The sequence below is a fragment of the Lagenorhynchus albirostris genome, chromosome 10 (assembly GCF_949774975.1).
Source record: "Lagenorhynchus albirostris chromosome 10, mLagAlb1.1, whole genome shotgun sequence".
Lineage (NCBI taxonomy): Eukaryota > Metazoa > Chordata > Mammalia > Artiodactyla > Delphinidae > Lagenorhynchus > Lagenorhynchus albirostris.
In genome coordinates, this window is record NC_083104.1 from 38987260 (window position 1) to 39006035 (window position 18776).

At 46.9% G+C, this 18776-nt stretch overlaps 1 protein-coding gene across 7 annotated transcripts in view; it reads left to right on the forward strand.

The window, feature by feature from the left end:
• USP4 (ubiquitin specific peptidase 4) overlaps positions 1-18776 on the forward strand; it is a 46963-nt gene that overhangs the window by 27300 nt on the left and 887 nt on the right. For 4 of the 7 annotated variants that reach the window (XM_060161888.1, XM_060161889.1, XM_060161893.1 and 1 more), the window contains 12 exons: positions 1377-1535; positions 2405-2629; positions 3397-3480; positions 4890-4984; positions 7362-7553; positions 8181-8269; positions 12147-12374; positions 14042-14112; positions 14366-14484; positions 14812-14961; positions 15975-16078; positions 18625-18713. In XM_060161888.1, the coding sequence (XP_060017871.1) occupies positions 1377-1535; positions 2405-2629; positions 3397-3480; positions 4890-4984; positions 7362-7553; positions 8181-8269; positions 12147-12374; positions 14042-14112; positions 14366-14484; positions 14812-14961; positions 15975-16078; positions 18625-18713 (1605 nt within the window). The other 3 variants (XM_060161890.1, XM_060161892.1, XM_060161895.1) reach the window with 3 other exon arrangements.

The window sequence follows — 18776 nt, forward strand, 5'->3', positions numbered from 1 at the left end:
TCTGAAGGGTGCTCCCAGGTTCCCTGAGGCTGGAACGTATACCAACTGTGGTTTGAGTTGGGTGCCCTAAGTTAGGAATTGGGCTGACATTGTCGGATGTTGGTATGAGGGACAGTTCTCACTTGGGTCCCTCAGCTAGGAAGATGGGAAGATGGGTGAACTGCATTGGGCACTTGGAGCACCTCAACCTTCCATTGCCCTGAATGTTTTTCGCTGCTGAGGGGGAAGTGCCTTGCCTCCATGTGTTGAAATCTGGAAATCCTGTTTGGTTCAAGGAGCCTTCATGAAGCATCTGATTCACAGATGAAAAAAAATATAGCACCTAAGCTCAATGAGAAAATTAAAATCTTAGATTGTTTATTGAAATTGAATACAAATTCTTTTCATTCCCATGGTCACATTAATCCCTGGGAAATATATGCAAATTACTATTCCCAGAGTTTCTGTTTCTGAAGGTCTAGGGTGGGGCCTGAGAAGGTGCATTTCTGTCAAGCTCTCAGATGATGCTAATGCCACTAGTTGGGCACTGCACTCTGAGGATCAGTAGTGTAGAGCAATACAAGGCAGACACTTACTTAGGGCTAGGAGGGCTCTTATGTACAGTGCTCTTATTTAGGGCTAGGAGGATTCCTCTGGCTGATGCAGGTACCATTTGTAAACTTCTTAGGGAGACTCTGAACCAAAGAAGGTGGTTGGAGAGGGATTCGTGTTTGTACTTAGGAGATGTGGCTACTGAGGGAGTCACTCTTCACTCCTCTCTTAGGGTAGTGGCCCGGGTTCCAAGTCTGTAGTTGTCCTGGATTTCAGATCTTAGCCCTCTTCTCTCTGGTAGGAACTGCTGACCTTTAGGCCCTTGAGGAGTTAATCAGGCTACCTGGAGCAAGGGTGTTCTCCCTTACGGTACCAGCAGACTGCAAATTTATTTATTTATTGATTTAAAAAATAAATTTATTTAGTTATTTTATTTATTTTTGGCTGTGTTGAGTCTTCGTTGCTGCACGCGGGCTTTCTCTAGTTGTGGCGAGCGGGGCCTACTCTTCGTTGTGGTGCGTGGGCTTATTGCTGTGGCTTCTCTTGTTGCAGAGCATGGGCTCTAGGCGCACAGGCTTCAGTAGTTGTGGCACATGTGCTCAGTAGTTGTGGCTCTCGGACTCTAGAGCCCAGGCTCAGGAGTTGTGGCGCACGGGCTTAGTTGCTCTGCGGCATGTGGGATCTGCCTGGACCAGGGCTCGAAGCCCTGTCTCCTGCATTGGCAGGCGGATTCTTAACCACTGTGCCACCAGGGAAGCCCAAAGTTATTTTTGATGACAATTTCCTATCTGACTTCACTGGTTCTTTATAACTTACGCCTTCTGATGTGGTTGCTTTTGTTGTAGACTCAGGTGGGACGTTTTGCCCCTCAGTTTTCTGGCTACCAACAACAAGACTCTCAGGAGCTGTTAGCCTTTCTTCTAGATGGATTGCACGAAGATCTGAACCGAGTGAAGAAAAAACCGTACCTGGAGCTGAAGGATGCCAATGGGCGGCCAGATGCGGTATGATATTGAAGACTTTTGAAGAAAAGTATTCCAAAGAAGCTGCCTCCTATTGGGAGGTGCAAGGGCATTCTTCTGGTCTTGGAGTATTGGTGCCAGGGCTCTGGTTGCCTCTCACTGTTGTTTGTGACGTGGACATGAGGTCTAATATGGAAATGTGTTGCACGTTACAAAGGGGCTAACTCTAGTTACCCCTGATGCTCCCTCTTGGGCTTCTTCAAGTTCGAGCCAGTTTGTTTAGTATAATTACATTGGTGAACCAGAGACTAGGGCACCCTGAAAACTGTAAAGTGCCTGTAGTGTGGGCCCTTTGGATTATTGAAATCCATTAAAATCCATCCATGATGATTAAAATAGTTTTTATTAATGTTATTAGGGCACTTACATTTTTTTGCCTTGATTTTCAGATCTATGAAGAGGGAATTTAGTATTTAAGCTACCTATCACATTGGGATGATCAATATGAATACTTCAAAGTAGCATTCACATCTTAAAGGAAAAACCATGAGCTAGCTGAACGATAGCATAAATTAAAAGCTTACTGAAGGGACTTTGGATCATTGGAAGCCCTATAGGAGGCAGTCCTTCCCCGGTCAGGTCCATGTGTCCACAGTGCTCTCAGTTTGTCTCTGTCCCGTAGATCCTGCATCAGCACTTTGTTAAGTGTAGGATTGGGCATGGAGCTGGCATGTGGAATGAGTTTGGTATGCTAAGAGCAGTCCTGGCCCTCACTGGCCTGGACCAAGTTCTTGGCTGCACAGACTGCCTCACAGTCTATTTCAGATTTTGCTGTGAATCATTCTGGATGCAGAGGCTAAGAACTGGGGGATGTTGAGAATGTCTTACTTATCCCCTTTGCTTTCTTCCAGGTTGTGGCAAAGGAAGCCTGGGAGAATCATAGGTTGAGGAATGACTCTGTGATTGTGGACACGTTCCATGGCCTCTTCAAATCTACCTTGGTTTGCCCAGAATGTGCTAAGGTTTCTGTGACCTTTGATCCATTTTGCTATCTAACTCTCCCACTGCCCTTGAAGAAAGATCGAGTTATGGAGATCTTCCTGGTTCCCGCTGACCCTCGCTGCAGACCTACCCAGGTAAGAGAAATCGGCACCCTCATGGTACCCCTCGTTGTGAGTGGCTACCAGACCCAGAGTGGGGCTGCTTCCATCTGTTGCAGGAGCAGCTCCATCAGCTGCCTCTGAAACCCCTTGGCACTTGCCTTGAGTGTGTGCCCTTGTCCTCCCTCAGATCTTTGTGTAATCCCATGTCATTCAGGCATATTGTGAAGGTTCTCTGGACTTCTCTGTCACCTTTTCCCCTATGCTCCATTCATTTGACTAAAGGAACCTGGCTGATCTGCTAAGAGATCCTTGAATCTGAATGTTAGGGGACTAGAAACAGTACTTCCCTTGGTTATGTTCACCCCTAAATCAGCTAGGAGAGCCTTGCCAGAACAAAAGACCAAATGAAAGGTGTGACAGGCCGGTCTTAGTGTCCAGCCCTGCTGATGGCTCACTGCATGCTTCTTCTGGCTTTATGACAAGGACTGGTTGGCAGTTTGTATAATTATAACATTTCTTTAAAGGAAGTAGTGAATGGCTCTGAAAAGTTAAGAAAAAAATAAAGCAATGTGTAGGAGGGAAAGAGATGGTCCAGCTTCTGTGGTGCTACCTGAATAGAGAGGCAGGTGTTGATGCAGAAGACTTGCCTATTTGGTCAGCTGGCCACCCATCTGGGCCCTGAGCTCACCACACACTGTTTCTGGTGGGGCACCTCTGCCCTCCGTGATGCCTGCTCCTCCCAACTCATCTCCCACCCTTTCCAGAGCACCCTTGTCACCTCTCCCATCTCTCCTTTGCAGTACCGTGTGATTGTGCCGCTGATGGGGGCTGTGTCTGACCTGTGTGAGGCTCTCTCCAGGCTGTCTGGCATTGCTGCGGAAAACGTAAGGCGAGCTGTTCAGTGGCATTCAGCCTATTGGGGGCAGTTCATAGTCCTTTGGAGTTAAGTTTCAACCTTGTAGCCACTTCTGTGGGGTAGGTCTTATCAGCCAGCACACATGTGTTTATATCTGAATGCCTCAGACCTCCTGGCCCTTGTTCATTTTGCACACTGTGCCTGAGACTGTCCCTTCCAGCCCTGGGAACACTGTCTTTCCTCCACTGAGGACACACTAGCTATGGTCAGAGGGCCAGGACTGGGGATTTGCTCTCACTTTGCCTCCCCTTCCTACCTGACCTCATCTGTAATGTGAGAAGCTGGAAGTTCTTTCCTGTCCCAAACTCTGTAAGTCTGTGGAGTGACTTGATAGAAATCTTTATTTAAAAATAATTGCTGGGACTTCCCTGGTGGCACAGTGGTTAAGAATCCAACTGCCAATGCAGGGGACACGGATTCAATCCCTGGTCCAGGAAGATCCCACATGCCGCGGAGCAACTAAGCCTGTGTGCCACAACTACTGAGCCTTCGCTCCAGAGCCGGCGAGCCACAACTACAGAGCCCGCGTGCCACTACTGAAGCCTGCACCTAGAGCCGGTGCTCCACAACAAGAGAAGCACGTGCACCACAACGAAGAGTAGCCCCCGCTCGCCACAACTAGAGAAAGCCCACACGCAGCAACGAATCCCCAACGCAGTCAATAAATAAATAAATTTATTTAAAAATAAAATAGAAAAATAAAAACAATTGCTCACGCTGGCCTTTCTGCTGAGCGTGGTGCTGTGTGAAGGTGGGGAAAGTGAAGACCTCTTGCTGCGCGAGGATCCATCCTCCTGGATGCCCCCAGCCCCTCCCTTGTCCCAGCCCTGGTCAGTGCCCTTCTCCTCCCCACTTCCCTTGCACCCCTGCTGGTTTCAGGTGGTAGGTCTTGGTGGTTGGGGTTTGGTCTTTTCTGCTATGTGCTGAGGATGGCTTGGGGAATTCCGGCCCCAGGGAACACCCCAGAGGATTCTGGATTACTGCTGCTCTCTGGTCAGCACTCACTCCCCACCATTCCTGCCACTGGAAGGCAAATCCTGTCATAAACCTTGGGACAGATACAACATGTTTTCTGGTGGCGACAGCCATGCTGCTCCCCTTTGGCCCTTGGCCCCTGAGCTCTGGGGCTGGTTGCATCGTGATCTCTCAGGGGGCAGCACTTATATTTTCATTTGTGCCTGGGTTATTAAGTAGGTGTACTCTTTTTTTTAAAAATATTTATTTATTTGGCTGCGCCGGGTCTTAGTTGCAGCACGCGGGATCTTCGTCGCAGCACGCAGCATCCTTTTAGTTGCGGCATGTGGGATCTTTAGTTGCGGCATGTGGTGGGTGTACTCTTATCCATCCTGTAATCTTTCTGTTACTGTTGATTCTTAGATGGTGGTCACAGATGTGTATAATCACCGGTTCCACAAAATTTTCCAAATGGATGAAGGTTTAAACCACATCATGCCTCGGGATGACATTTTCGTGTGAGTACTCAGTGGTTTCTGCTGCAGGGTCAAAGGAAACATTCTAGAGGCTTTGCCAGTGTCTGTCAGTGTCTCCAGAGCAGAAGATCTGGCAGTTGGTGCTCATGTGGATTTGCCCCAACCCCTGGGTGCAGGAGGTAGATGTTCAGGGAATTTTGGGTAGCCATCAGTGCTAAGCGCCTACTGGCACTTCAGAGCTAGACATTCCAGATAACTCTCCTCAGCATGAACAAGGCTTTTGTCAACAGTTGCTACCTGTTAAGAAGGCCTGTTCAGTGGTTGTGCAGATGGTCCTGCTATCAGAAATGCTTTTCTCAAGAAGAGTCACAGCTTTGTGAGGGGCCACGGGAAGACAGGAGAAGGGACTCAGTACAGGGAGGGTCTCGTCCTTTCTCCCAGCCACAGGTAGTGGCGTCTCAGGCAGGTTCCATCCCAGATGACAGGGAAGGTTGATTTAAGCAGCCTTTTCCAGCGCTAACATCTGCAAGCTCTGAGACTCGGTTTTCTCATCCCTGTGGGGACAGTACACTCCAACTGCAGCTCGTCTCCTCGGCCCCTCCCAAATCCTCTTGCTTCAAGGCTGCTTTGTGTGATTGTGTGTGTGTCCCTCTTCCAGGTTGGGGTGGGGTGGGGGGGTGGAGTGTGAGCTTGCCTGAGCTCCCAGCAGCCGCTTGCTCAGGGAGGCTTGCGTGTGGAGCACACCCATGTTGTCCCTCCCTCATTCCCTCTCAGCCAGAAACTTGCCTCTTCCGAGAAAGGTTTTTAGGATTTTGTTTTGGTTTTTGGTTTTGGCTGAGGAATGCAGTACACAAAGGAGGCATTTCCTTCCCTTTACATTTTTGTGGCCAATGACTTCTAGGTCACTCTAAAAGGAAGAATTCTTAACCACACCCAAGATCCTAGTTCTGTTCACACTTGCATAGGCTGCCTCCCCACTCTCAGCCATGTTCCCTTACTTTACTAATGGAGGGTGCCAAGGCATATGCTGGGCCACAGGGCTGGGACTGTCCACTTCATACCCCAAGACCTTAACACGGTCTCCCTCACTTCTGGAAACTAGTGCTCGCACATACCTGCGCTGAGAAGACCTGGGACATCACCTTGTGGGGAGGTTGGCAAACCACCAACGGAGGATTCTTCAGAGGGCTTGAGGGCCAGCCAGTTGGAAAGCAAATTGTTTTCTGATGAATTGATAATTGTCTTATGAAAACACAATTGTAGCATCTAATACTTTTTGAGCATGTGACGTACTGTGCTACTGAGTTACTTAATCCTTACCACTACACTGGAAGGTGGGTGATCCCATTGTCCACTGGATAAACAAACTTAGAAATTAAGGCACTTGACCTGGTTACAGCAGCCAGAAAGTGACAATGATGGATCTGGAACCTGGGCGAGCCTCACTCCAAGGCTTGGTTCTTGACCATTATGCTGGACACCAGGGTCCTTACCCTAGAGCATACCTTGGACGTTTTTGTGAGTTTTTCTTTGAACTCTTTCTGCATATACTATAGTCAGGACTGTTTGCCAGGCATGTGGGGGGAGAGAGAGAGAGAGAGAGAGAGAGAGAGAGTGTGTGTGTGTGTGTGTGTGTGTGTTTATAGTTTTCAAAAATTGAATCAGTAAGTTTGTGTCTCCCCCTATAGGAAGAGGGAAAGACTACAGTCGGTTGCCAGCAATTTTGGTAACATCTGTTCCGGGATAAAACATCTATAAATCTCCTCAATCCCATGTATTCACTAAGTAAGACACATTTTTCAAAATCATTGATTTGTATTTAGCAGTTTCTTTGGTTATCTCTGATTTTTTAAAAAAATTTAATATTCTTTTACTTCAATGTTTTTGAAGAAAGGTGGCAAACAGTTTTATAAATTTGCTTCCTCATTTGAAATAAAGAGTCTTTGGCTTATATTCTAGGTATACGTCGCTGTACAGTATTTGGTTTTACTAAAGGGCAGGGCATTGAGAATGCCTTTTTCTAAAAGTTAAGCTCCTTGATGGGTGACAAAAGGTGAACTTAGTGGCTGGGCCCCCCCTGTGTGCCTTTGTGTCTGAAGTGATGGTCTGGATGATAGGTGTCATCTGTGTTGAGTCCCAGTTGAAGGACCACAGAGTTTGAGGCCATGGTTGGGGGAAGGAGGATCACATTAGCCCCAGGTCCTGGGTTGTGTAGGTTCACCTTGTGTTAACAGTTGACTCTCTTTGGGATTCCTGACCCATCCTCTAGCATCGTCTTGGAAATGGTTTATCCACCTTTTGTACTGAAGTGTGCTCTGTCCTAGTAACCGTAGTCCTGGCCACCATGTAGCTGCAGCTCAGATCTCTGTCTCTCACAGAGACCTGCCGCTGAAGTTGCTCTCTTGTGTGATTGACACAGGTACGAGGTCTGCAGCACTTCCACAGACGGCTCTGAATGTGTCACGCTTCCAGTGTACTTCAGGGAAAGGAAATCCAGGCCGTCGAGCACTTCCACTGGGGCAGTGCTATATGGGCAGCCACTGCTGGTTTCTGTCCCCAAGTACAAGCTCACCCTCGAGTCTTTGTACCAGGCTGTTTGTGAGCGTATCAGGTTGGTGGTAGGAATGTGATTTGCTTGTTATCTAAAATAAGATAGGGCCTAGTAAGAGTGACTGCCCCCTGCAGAGTGCCAGTGTTGATCCCGTGTGCTCACTTCTGTTAGAAATGTAGTTGTGTCGGCCCCTGGGAGGGCCAGAGCAGGTGCTATTGGGACATCTGGCACATCTGAAGCACCATGACAGTGAACACCTAAGCCTCTTCTAGCTCCTGGAATCATGTCTTCACACCTGTCAGTCACCTGCTTGAGGGAGTATAGTGCTTTAATGGCATTTTGTATTTGAATGTAATTTCTGAACTACTACACTATCATTCTGAACCTGATAATTAACATTACTGGGAAATATTTTTTTAAATGATGGTGTCACGCATCGTTTATCAGAGATTTGAAACAGACTTTCTCAGAGTCTGTTCAGTGCCCTGGTAGTTAAACTTCTTATCTCATAGATTCCTCTCAATTTCTTGAAGTGTTAAGCCATCACATGAATTTTAAGGCCCTTTTATTTACGTAAATTGCTTTGTGAATAGCTGAATATATAAATTAGGAACTACTTCACGCTGAGTAGTGGAGAAAAATAGGTAAAGGATACAACTAACAAACAATTTCTTTCTTCTTTTCAAGCCGCTATATAAAACAACCTTTGCCTGATGAGTCTGGCAGCTCGCCCTTGGAGCTGGGGTCCTGCAATGGCTCCAGGGGCAGCTGTGAAGGTGAGCGTACGCCACACCGTGGGGCTGTCACTGACCAAATCCCTCCCAACTTCCCTCTTCTTCCAAAGGTGTTGTATACATGGGTGAGGGAGGCTCTGAGGCGGGGTTGGGGGCTCTGCCTAGAGAGCAGACCTGGAAGCCCTGTCTGCACCACTTCACTCTGCCAGAGCCCATTGTCCAACTTTGACACCTCGTGTAATCTTAGGCGTGGAAGCTGGGTTTCACCTCAGGGAGACTAAGCATAATAGGACTGAGTGACTTGCCCAAGGTCATGTAGCAGAGTCAGGATTTGATTCTGACCCGTTGGGATTGCTGAGTACACTTGGCTGCCTTCACAACCTGGCTTGTGTCTGTAGAGCTTTTGTCTTGGCCCTTACCCATCACCATGGTCCAGCAGCCGCCCCTGGGGAGGACAGATGTCCTGCCCAGCCAGTCAGAAGGCAGAGACAGGTTCTCTTGGCCTTTCTTTCTTTCTACCCAGGAAGCCACAGGTGGTAGCTGGCTCTGGACAGCTCCTGATGTCGGAGTGAGGAGCCACAGTTGGAAAAGCAGTAGGATAGACTTGTTGCAAGAAACCCAGAGCCCTCACCATCCTTCTGTGGCCTAGTGCTCACAAGCCCATCTGTGACCATGGAGCTGTGTCTAACGTGCACTGTGGCTGTCATCCTTCTTTTGGGGGCCTGCGTGACTGACTAGGTGGCTTTATTCCTATAAAACCAGAAATATCCTCCAGTTCTTACGCTTTGTGAATAGCTGAATATATATTCCCAGTTGAAAATTCAAATGCCCAGATTTCTGCAAGACATGCCTGGTCCTGGAAAGTGAAAATTGACATTAAAAATAATGACCAGGGGCTTCCCTGGTGGCGCAGTGGTTGAGAGTCTGCCTGCCGATGCAGGGGACACGGGTTCGTGCCCTGGTCCGGGAAGATCCCACATTCCGCGAGCGGCTAGGCCCATGAGCCATGGCCTCTGAGCCTGCGCATCCGGAGCCTGTGCTCCGCAACAGGAGAGGCCACAACACTGAGAGGCCCGCGTACCTCAAAATAAAATAAAATAAAAAAATAATGACCAGAAGGCTCTGTCCTGAAGGGATATTCCAAATTGTTGGTATTTTAGGTTGAGTATTTATTATAGTTGTACTCCTGTTCTTGCCCAGAATATCACGTTCTCCTCCCACGAGGGATGAACAGGAGTGTATTTTGTGCACAGTTCCCACAAGCAGACATGTTGGAGCTGTAATGGTAGTCTCTGAGCAGACCTTGGGTGACCTGTGGGTTCTTAGTGCTCTGGAACTTGAGGCACTGCGATTCCCAGCTTGAGGTGTGGGGCAGACCTCAAAAAGTCACTTCATCTCTCTTAACCTTGGTTTACCTATCTGCAAAATGGGGTGATGATAACGGCTTCACAGAGTTGAGGTTACTGTTTAATGAGATAGTGTGGTTAGAGTATCTGGCACATAATAGATGCTCAGTTAATAACAGCATCATGTCAGTATTTGCTATTGTTACAATTAGCCTAGTTTCTTAGACATTCCATCTGTCAGTCTCTTGTTCAGTCTCTTGTTCTCACTGCCTTCTTTTGAATTCCATAAGTGAGCCTTGGTGCGTAGACTTCAAATCTTGTTTAATGTTGAAATAATTCTAACCTCTTTACTGCCATGCCTCCTTGTTAGGCCTGTGGTGGCTGTCTCCTGCTGATTCTCTGAGTGTCTTGGGCAGGGCAATGTTTCACTTGCCAGTCTGAGAGCAGAGCAGGCTTACCTGGGCGTAAAAGGGGCAGTGCCACTGCTTCAGGAGTGAAGTGAGCTAATTGAGAAAGGAACCTCTGTGAGAGCTGAGGCTGGCAGTCTTATGCACACTGGCTGTTTCAGAGTCCTGCTCATGGGGACTTATGTCACACTGTCATCCATGGCTGTGATGTTCCTGTGGCCTGACAGGAAACTGTGCTGCATTGTCCTGGGCCCAACTTGTCCTTCCTCGTGACAACTCCTGAGACACAGTCTTTGAAAGAGGATTTTTTTTTTAAACTTATTTTTTGGCTGCATTGGGTCTTCATTGCTGCGCATGGGCTTTCTCTAGTTGCAGCGAGCGGGTGCTACTCTTCGTTGCAGTGTGCATGCTTTTCATTGCGGTGGCTTCTCTTGTTGCGGAGCACAGGCTCTAGAGCGCAGGCTTAGTAGTTGTGGCGCACAAGCTTAGTTGCTCCGTGACATGTGGGATCTTCCCAGGCCAGGGCTCAAACCTGTGTCCCTTGCATTGGCAGGTGGATTCTTAACCACTGTGCCATCAGGGAAGTCCCTGAAAGACAATTCTTATGTAGAATATACATCTTCCTTTCCTCAGTTTCCATTTCTATTGCTATTTCCCCAAATATATAAACTTCATATTTTGAATCTTCCCCCGTTACTTTTTTTTTTTTTTTTTGGCTGCGCCATGCACCTTGTGGCATCTTAGTTCCCCGACCAGATATTGAACCTGGGCCCCCGGCAGTGGAAGCACAAAGTCCTGACCACTGGACTGCCAGGGAATTCCCTTCCCCTGTTACTTTTACATCACCTTTTGGAGTTGTCCCCATCTTTGTTGAAATTACTTATTTGATACCTTAACTTTCCCCTTTGACTGCCCAACAACAAAAATTATGATGAGCATGATCATGGATTTTTTTTATTGCAGCCACATATACCAACCAGTTCTCTGGAAACACCTGGGAAATTTACTCATCACCATATGTCTCTAGAATGCCTCTTTAAATTTCTTTTTTTAATATAAATTTATTTTTTTTATTTATTTATTTTTGGTTGCATTGGGTCTTTGCTGCCGCATGCAGGCTTTCTCTAGTTGCGGCGAGCGGGGGCTACCCTTTGTTGCAGTGCACAGGCTTCTCATTGCACTGGCTTCTCTTGTTGCAGAGCATGGGCTCTAGGCACACGGGCTTCAGTAGTTGTGGCACACAGGCTCAGTAGTTGTGGTGCACAGGCTTAGTTGCTCTGTGGCATGTGGGATCTTCCCAGACCAGGGATCAAACCCGTGTCCCCTGCATTGGCAGGTGGATTCTTAACCACTGTGCCACCAGGGAAGTCCCTAGAATGCCTCTTAAAACTTTTTTTTTTCCCCTGGTTGCACGGCTTGCAGGATCTTAGTTCCCCAGCCAGGGATTGAAGCCAGGTCCATGGCAGTGAAAGCTCTGCGTCCTAACCACTGGACTGCCAGGGAACTCCCCCCTCTTCAAACTCTTGAAACTCAGCAATCTCAAATGAATAAAGAGAAAAAAGGAGGGGGGGATCCTGTGTGCTGTGTTCCTTGGGGCCCATCATGGTGCCTGCACCTGAGAGACATGCAGTAAACACTTGTTGAAGGGACAGTCATCATGTTTCTTGTGGAGGAACTGAAGACCTTTACTTAGTATTTGTGTTCATTATCATATTTAAAGTTTTACTTTTAAATTGTTTCTTAGCAGCCGATCTTCTTGAGTATTGAGTATGGGTTTAATTTTGGTCCTTTTCTCTCTGTGTGCCTAATGATCAAGTTGAAAGAGTCAGACTATGTGTGATGAAGCCCAGTAAAGTACCAAGTGGTGAGGGCCCCAAATTTAGGGCTGGCAGGACTGCTGACTCACTTTTACCTTCTGGTGACTCCTTGAACCTCTCTGGGCCTCTCTGTCCTCATTGTGGAATAGCTGTGCCCACTTGCCTGCTTACCAGGTTGTGGGGGTGTCACATGTGAATTTAAGTGCCTTGTAGATGCAAAGGGGTGGATGTAGTTTGACACACACAGGACTGAATCTGGAAGGAAGCACCGCAGTTAGGTATGAAATAAAAATTGCAGCATTGAAATGGTGGCAAATTACATACATGTTATTTTTCATTTGTATGCTAGGAGAAGACGAAGAAGAAATGGAGCATCAGGAAGAAGGCAGAGAGCAGCTTTCAGAAACAGAGGACAGTGGGGAGGATGAGCTGGGAAGTGACCATGGCGAGACCACCCAAAAGAAGCTCAAAGGCCGACCCTGCCCAAAAAGGCTTTTTACCTTCTGCCTTGTGAACTCCTATGGCACAGCCGACCTAAATTCCCTTGCAGCTGATGGGAAACTGCTTAAACTCAACTGTAAGCACTTTCTCTGACCTTTCAAACTGGGCTTTTGGGGACTTAGGATCTATTGGAAAATCCTTGCACTTAGCACTCACTGACTGCACTGAGCTTTCATCATCTCATAGTGTGGCTCCAGGAACAGACACTTGTGTGATCCTTGGCTTAAAGCTCCCTAAAGACTGTTTCAGAGACATGACACCCCTCCGCACTTTCCCTTGGCCTTCTCGTCAGGCTTTTCTCTTCCGTCCTTGATGACTTGAGAAGGAAACGAGCTCTCCCTCCACTCCCACCATCCTTCAGGACTTTTGTTCCGGTTGATAACACTTCTTGTGGCCCTCCTAGGTGGCAGCATTTCCCCAAACTTATGAGAATAAATGCGTATTTCTTTTGTTCCATGAGAATACTCATGAAATGTGACCCATCTAGAGAATGGTCATGGATTTCACAGGCTGTTACCTGGAGCCTGTAATGGGGACTGCTGTACGGATGGGAAGGGGCATCCACACAGGATGTGTGTTGTGCGTGAAAAGCAACATGTGGACAGTGAAGATGCCTACCCTGGGTTGGGAGGGGAGCTGCAAAAGCATCTCTTGTGTCTTTTTGCTTCCTTCATTGGAGAAGAGTTTTGCTAGATGTCCTCTAGTTTGCTAGCTTGCTTCCCTTTTTAAATAATTACCTAAAAAGAGTTTTTAAAACAGCTTTATTGAGATGGTTTTGGATCTCTCTTGCCTTTTTGCAGCTCCATTCCCTCCGTGTGGCTTCTTGTCTTTAGTGTAATGCCTTGCAAATTCTAGCTCCCTTCTTTTTTTTTCTTTGATTTATTTATTTGAATTTATTTATTTTTGGCTGCTTTGGGTCTTCATTACTGTGTGTGGGCTTTCTCTAGTTGCAGTGAACAGGGGCTACTCTTCGTTGTGGTGCGTGGGCTTCTCATTGCGGTGGCTTCTCTTGTTGCGGAGCACGGGCTCCAGTAGTTGTGGCACAAGGGCTCAGTAGTTGTGGCTCACAGGCCCTAGAGTGCAGGCTCAGTAGTTGTGGCACACAGGCTTAGTAGCTCCACAGCATGTGGGATCTTCCTGGACCAGGGCTCAAACCCGTGTCCCCTGCATTGGCAGGCAGATTCTTAACCACTGTGACACCAGGGGAAGTCCCTAGCCCCATTCTTGAACACTGATCTTTGACTCCTCAATCAGTCTTTTGTTCTCCTCCCCTGCCCCCCCCCACACTATGGCCCGGAAAATGCCTCCAGGCGATAAGCTGGGGCCATGTAGGCATCACCTTATTTTTTGCCTTCTCTCAGGGATCTCACTCTTGCTCTGCCTAATAGTCAGTGTCTGAAAACAGTTGTTTCCTCTATTTTGTCAGGTTTTCTTGTGGTTTAAGGCAAGAGGAGAAATCTGGCCACTGTTACTCCATCTTGACCTGTACCCTTTCAGAATTCTATGTAGTTAGTGCCTTTAAAGTGTGTAGCATTGAGGAAATCTTTGCCAAAGGATTTGGGGGCCCAGGGATTCAGAGTTGGCTGGCTCAAGGCAGAGCATCGCTCTTGGCAATGGCTGTTGATGGGTGAGCAGGTGTTGATGGCGTAGCCTGAGTGTGGTCCTTCTCACTCTTGTCACCTGAGGAGCCTCTCCTGTTGCTGGCCATTCAGTAGTGAGTGACACTTTGGTCCTCGTCCACAGCTCGATCCACACTAGCCATCGATTGGGATAGTGAGACCCGGAGCCGTTATTACGATGAGCAGGAATCTGAGGTAGGTCACTCGGCATTCTTGGTCAGGGGTATGTGCTGGTTTCTGCTTCGGGTGGGTCTCTCTCACCAGTTCCCCAGCAGTTTAGCAAGGTATGTTTTAGACCGAGAATGAAAAGCACTTAAAGATTTTGTCATTATATGTTCAGGGGCTGCAGAAAGTACATTAGATTCCAGGCGTGAGAGCTCGTGAGGTTGTGGCTAAGCCTGGTAAGATTTTGTTTCCTCAGCAGACCTCAGCATTTTGTTCCTCACAGACCTACGAGAAGCACGTCAGCATGTTGCAGCCTCAGAAGAAAAAGAAGACAGCAGTGGCCCTGAGAGACTGCATCGAGCTCTTCACTACCATGGAGACCCTTGGGGAGCATGACCCCTGGTATGCAGCTCCCACCTCTGGGCAGGGGCACCCAGGTACCCTGGGACTGAGATCTGCTGGGGCCATCTATGTACACAAAAACCCTTTGTATTTGGATGTGTCACTTTTTTACATGGCTGACCCTACAACACAGGTTTTTCTGTGTGAATTGTGTTTTCCAGACTAGGACAGCCATCACTCTCTTTTAGAAGGTGGCTTAGAGACCTCCCTGCCCAGAAGCAGTCATGCTGAGTACAAGAAAGGATGTTATGGGATTGCCTCCATGCTTGAGAGCCCAGGTGGCACTGGCCCCCTGCCTCCCCACTAAGTGGAGGTTTCTCTTTTCAGGTACTGTCCCAACTGTAAGAAGCATCAACAGGCCACAAAGAAGTTTGACCTGTGGTCCTTGCCGAAGATTCTGGTGGTCCACCTCAAACGTTTCTCCTACAATAGATACTGGAGGGACAAACTTGATACAGTTGTGGAATTCCCAGTCAGGTGGGTCCCTGGGCTGCACTGTTATTTTTGGGAAAATTAAAAAACAGGCAGACAATCTGGGCACTGATTGGCAGAGTGTTTTGCTGCCAAAGACTTTTCTGTGTTAAGGTGTGTGTGTTGCTAGGCTCTGAGAAGTTGCTTTGGCTCACTTCCCCTCCGTGTCTGTAGGGAAAGGACTCTCCAGTAGAAGCACTTCCTCTCTCGAGTCCCTTACGCAGCCTAACTGAACTGGTCTTCCCATCTGTCATTGGTCCCAGGGAGCCCAGGCTCAGTAGAGCAGCACAAGGACATGCTGTACCTCGTTAATGCAGGGGCACAAGGAACCAGAGAGTAATCTGCTGGGGAGAGTTGGATTTTTGGGGGTGCAGATCCACCACAGTCCTGTCCCTGGGGCAGGGACTGGGACTGGCTGTCTACTAGTGTCCTCTTAGGCCCCAGGGTACAGAGTATAAGTGACACAGGCAAGTCAGTCAACAAGGTAGGAGTCCCCCCACAATATGCAGATTTAAAAATGCTTTTTGGGGGATGGGGGATGGGTAGATAGTTACATGAAGTATAGACATGTCAACGGGAGGACCTAGGTGGTGGGTGTATACATGTTTGTTGTAAAATTCTTTTTTTCTCTATGTTTGAAATTTTCAAAATAAAACATTAGGGAAAAAAGCTTTTGGGGGCCTGTTTTGGTATTTAGCTTAAATTTTTATGGCACTAATTAGTAATTCTGATAGTAACAGCCATTTTTACAAAGTTGCTGCAGCCCTCGTGTCTGCCCAGAGCCCTTCTTTGACATTTGGTCTCAGCTAAGGCTTCTCTTTTCCAGTCTGAACATGTCAGTGGTCAGAACAAGACCCCAGGGCTCCTTCTGTCTGGACTGTTCATTCGTTCCTTCTGCACTTAGTTTCTGAGGGCCTCCCTGTGTTATAGCCTGTTTCATGAAAGGGGTTGCTGGGTTGCTCTGACTTCTTTCTCTGAGTTTAATGTATTGAAGGGTTATTTTTGTTTTCTTTGCTCAGAGCTCTGAACATGTCTGAGTTTGTCTGTGACCTGTCAGCAAGGCCTTATGTGTACGACCTCATTGCTGTGTCCAATCATTATGGAGCCATGGGGGTTGGCCACTGTAAGTACTGGAATCTGCTTCTTTCTGAGATGTTGAAATGCCCATGGCCAGTCATCTTTCACCAGCCTATCCCTGTGTGCCAGGCATTGCCCTAAGCACTTAACTTACACAGCTCCACGGGCCTCAGGTTGCGGGCTTTTTCCATATTGCTGCCCCTCAATTTTTCTGGTAGGATGGTGGTTCATATTCTTTAATCCAATAATCCACCTCTGGGAAACCTAAGGAAATTACTTGACTTTGGGGAAAAGCTTCATGTGCAAAGATATTCACCTACTTATAATAGTGAAAAATCAGTATTATTTATAATAGTGGAAAATTAATAATAGCATTGGTGATCAACCGTTGGCACTTCTGTCCATCGATTTCATGGAAGAGTACACAGTCATTGCAAAATAAAATTAATAATAACATGAGGAAATACCCGTGGTATGTTAAGGGAAAACAGCTACACAAAATTGCATCATTACAGAAAGTAGTATCACAACTACATTGAAACAAAAGACAGAGAAACTATGATAGGAGGGGGGAAAGCCTAGGAGGAGAGAGACCAAAATGTTAATTTTTTCTTTGTTCTACTTTATTTTCCAAAATTTCTATAATGTGTAGGTTTATCTTCACTTTTATACTTTTACTAGTTTATTTTGTTACTTGTTTATGGAAAGGTTTTAGTGATGTTGAAGTGAGGAGCTGGGTTTCCTCATCTCTCTTCTATTGCATCTGCACCATGATAACTGCCACTACACCCAGTGTCAGGACCCCAAGAGATGACACCATGGGAGGTGTCAGTTCCATTTACACTCACAGTGGATTAGGGAACTGCCCTAAACCCCAGTCTTCTCTTCTATACTGATAAGCTTTTTCTGTTGGCCCAACAGTCTGTTCTCCTGCCTCTCCATTCTTACCATATCACCTCTTGCCTTTAGATGGCTGCTCAGTCTCCAACCCTCAGGTCTACATTCCAGGCCATTAGAAGAAGAGGAAAAAAGGGTATGACCTTCCCTTTTAAGCAGATCTCCCAGAAGTCCCCCTCAACTCCTCTACATACATCTCATTGGCTATCACTTGGTCACAGGGCTACCATCTAGCTGTAGGAGAGGATGGGAAATAAAAATGTGCCTGTTTGAAAATTGGGGCTCTACTGGAGTGGCTATTAGCAATCTCTGATCATATCATATCCTGCAGCACTTACTCTTCTCTTACTTTTTTCTCCCCAAAGTAATTTCACTATCTCTATTCATGCATACTGGACACATGTATTCATTTTTAACTTCCATTTTAGCATCTAAACACTGCTAGGGCAGGTTACTTAGCCTCTTTATGCTTCAGTTTCCTCATCCAGGTTAGGCTTCAGTTTCCTCATCCAGGTTAGGCTTCAGTTTCCTCATCCAGGTTAGGCTGGTTATATGCAGGTCCACATTGGGTCCACAGTTGGAACGCCACGATTGAGAGCCACCATTGCTATTGTTATGCCAAGCACGGACAGCGGGGACACGCCCTTGGCACCTTCTCTGTCACTTTGTCCCATGTCGTCCACCACCACTTGGTGCAGTAGGCACTGCAGTGAGTAATGGTTAAACAGCTTAAAAAAAACCAGCTTGCCGAAGCCACACAGCAGGTTGAGACTGGAAACCAAATCTCCATCAGATTCTGTTGTTTCTGAGAGTCTGGGTGGAGCAGGAATTGGGTATTGCTGCTGGGATTCCTGTTGTAAACACATCCTGCTTCGAAATAGTGTAAAATCAAAACTGGAAGTGTTGTCTGTGGGAAATGCTTGCCCGGTGTGGGGAAATGCTTGGCCTGGTGTGAGGAATTGTTATCCAGCCGCAGATTCTTGACTCACAGTTTCGAAGGCAGATATATTTAAGTTTTCTTGTTCACATCCCAGCTTTGCAAACCCAAATACCCAATGTGTCCCTCTCTGGGATTATCCCACAGGCTCCAGAGGCAGTGAGAGGCAGTAGTAGCCAACCATCTGCCTGGATGAAGTGGGGGAGTTTGACTTGGCATGTTTTTGAGAACTGTTGTTTTGTTTAAATCTTAAAGTATCAGCTCCTTTTAAGTATCCCCTGACTCTGGGTTATTGCTCATAGCCATCCTGAAGATTGACACTGGATTCCTCTATTTTTTGGATTAGTTTTCCAAAATTACAGTTTAAAGCCTTGGTCCCCAGCGGCTCCATTTTTACCCTTTTAGTGCCTTTTTGAGAAGGAACAGATTTTTTTTTTAACATCTTTATTGGAGTATAATTGCTTTACAATGGTGTGTTAGTTTCTGCTTTATAACAAAGTGAATCAGATATACATATACATACATCCCCATATCTCTTCCCTCTTGCGCCTCCCTCCCTCCCACCCTCCCTAGGAACAGGGTTTTTTTTAAAGGCTGAGTTATCTTTTGGTTGTTAGGACACAACCTATAAATTACTTTTAATTTCAGACTCTGTTTGTTTCATGTTTTGGAATTGTGTTGCTGTTGAGTGCCACTGTAATGAGCTAGCCACATTAGCTCTCTTGGTGACCGGCTAGAGTATTCTCTTGCTTTGGCAGACACTGCGTACGCGAAGAACAAACTGAATGGGAAATGGTATTACTTTGATGATAGCAGTGTGTCCCTGGCCTCCGAGGATCAAATAGTGGTGAGTAGGCCCTAATACCTGGTTCCCACTCTTACCTTTAGGGATTAGAGCTGGGAAAAGTCT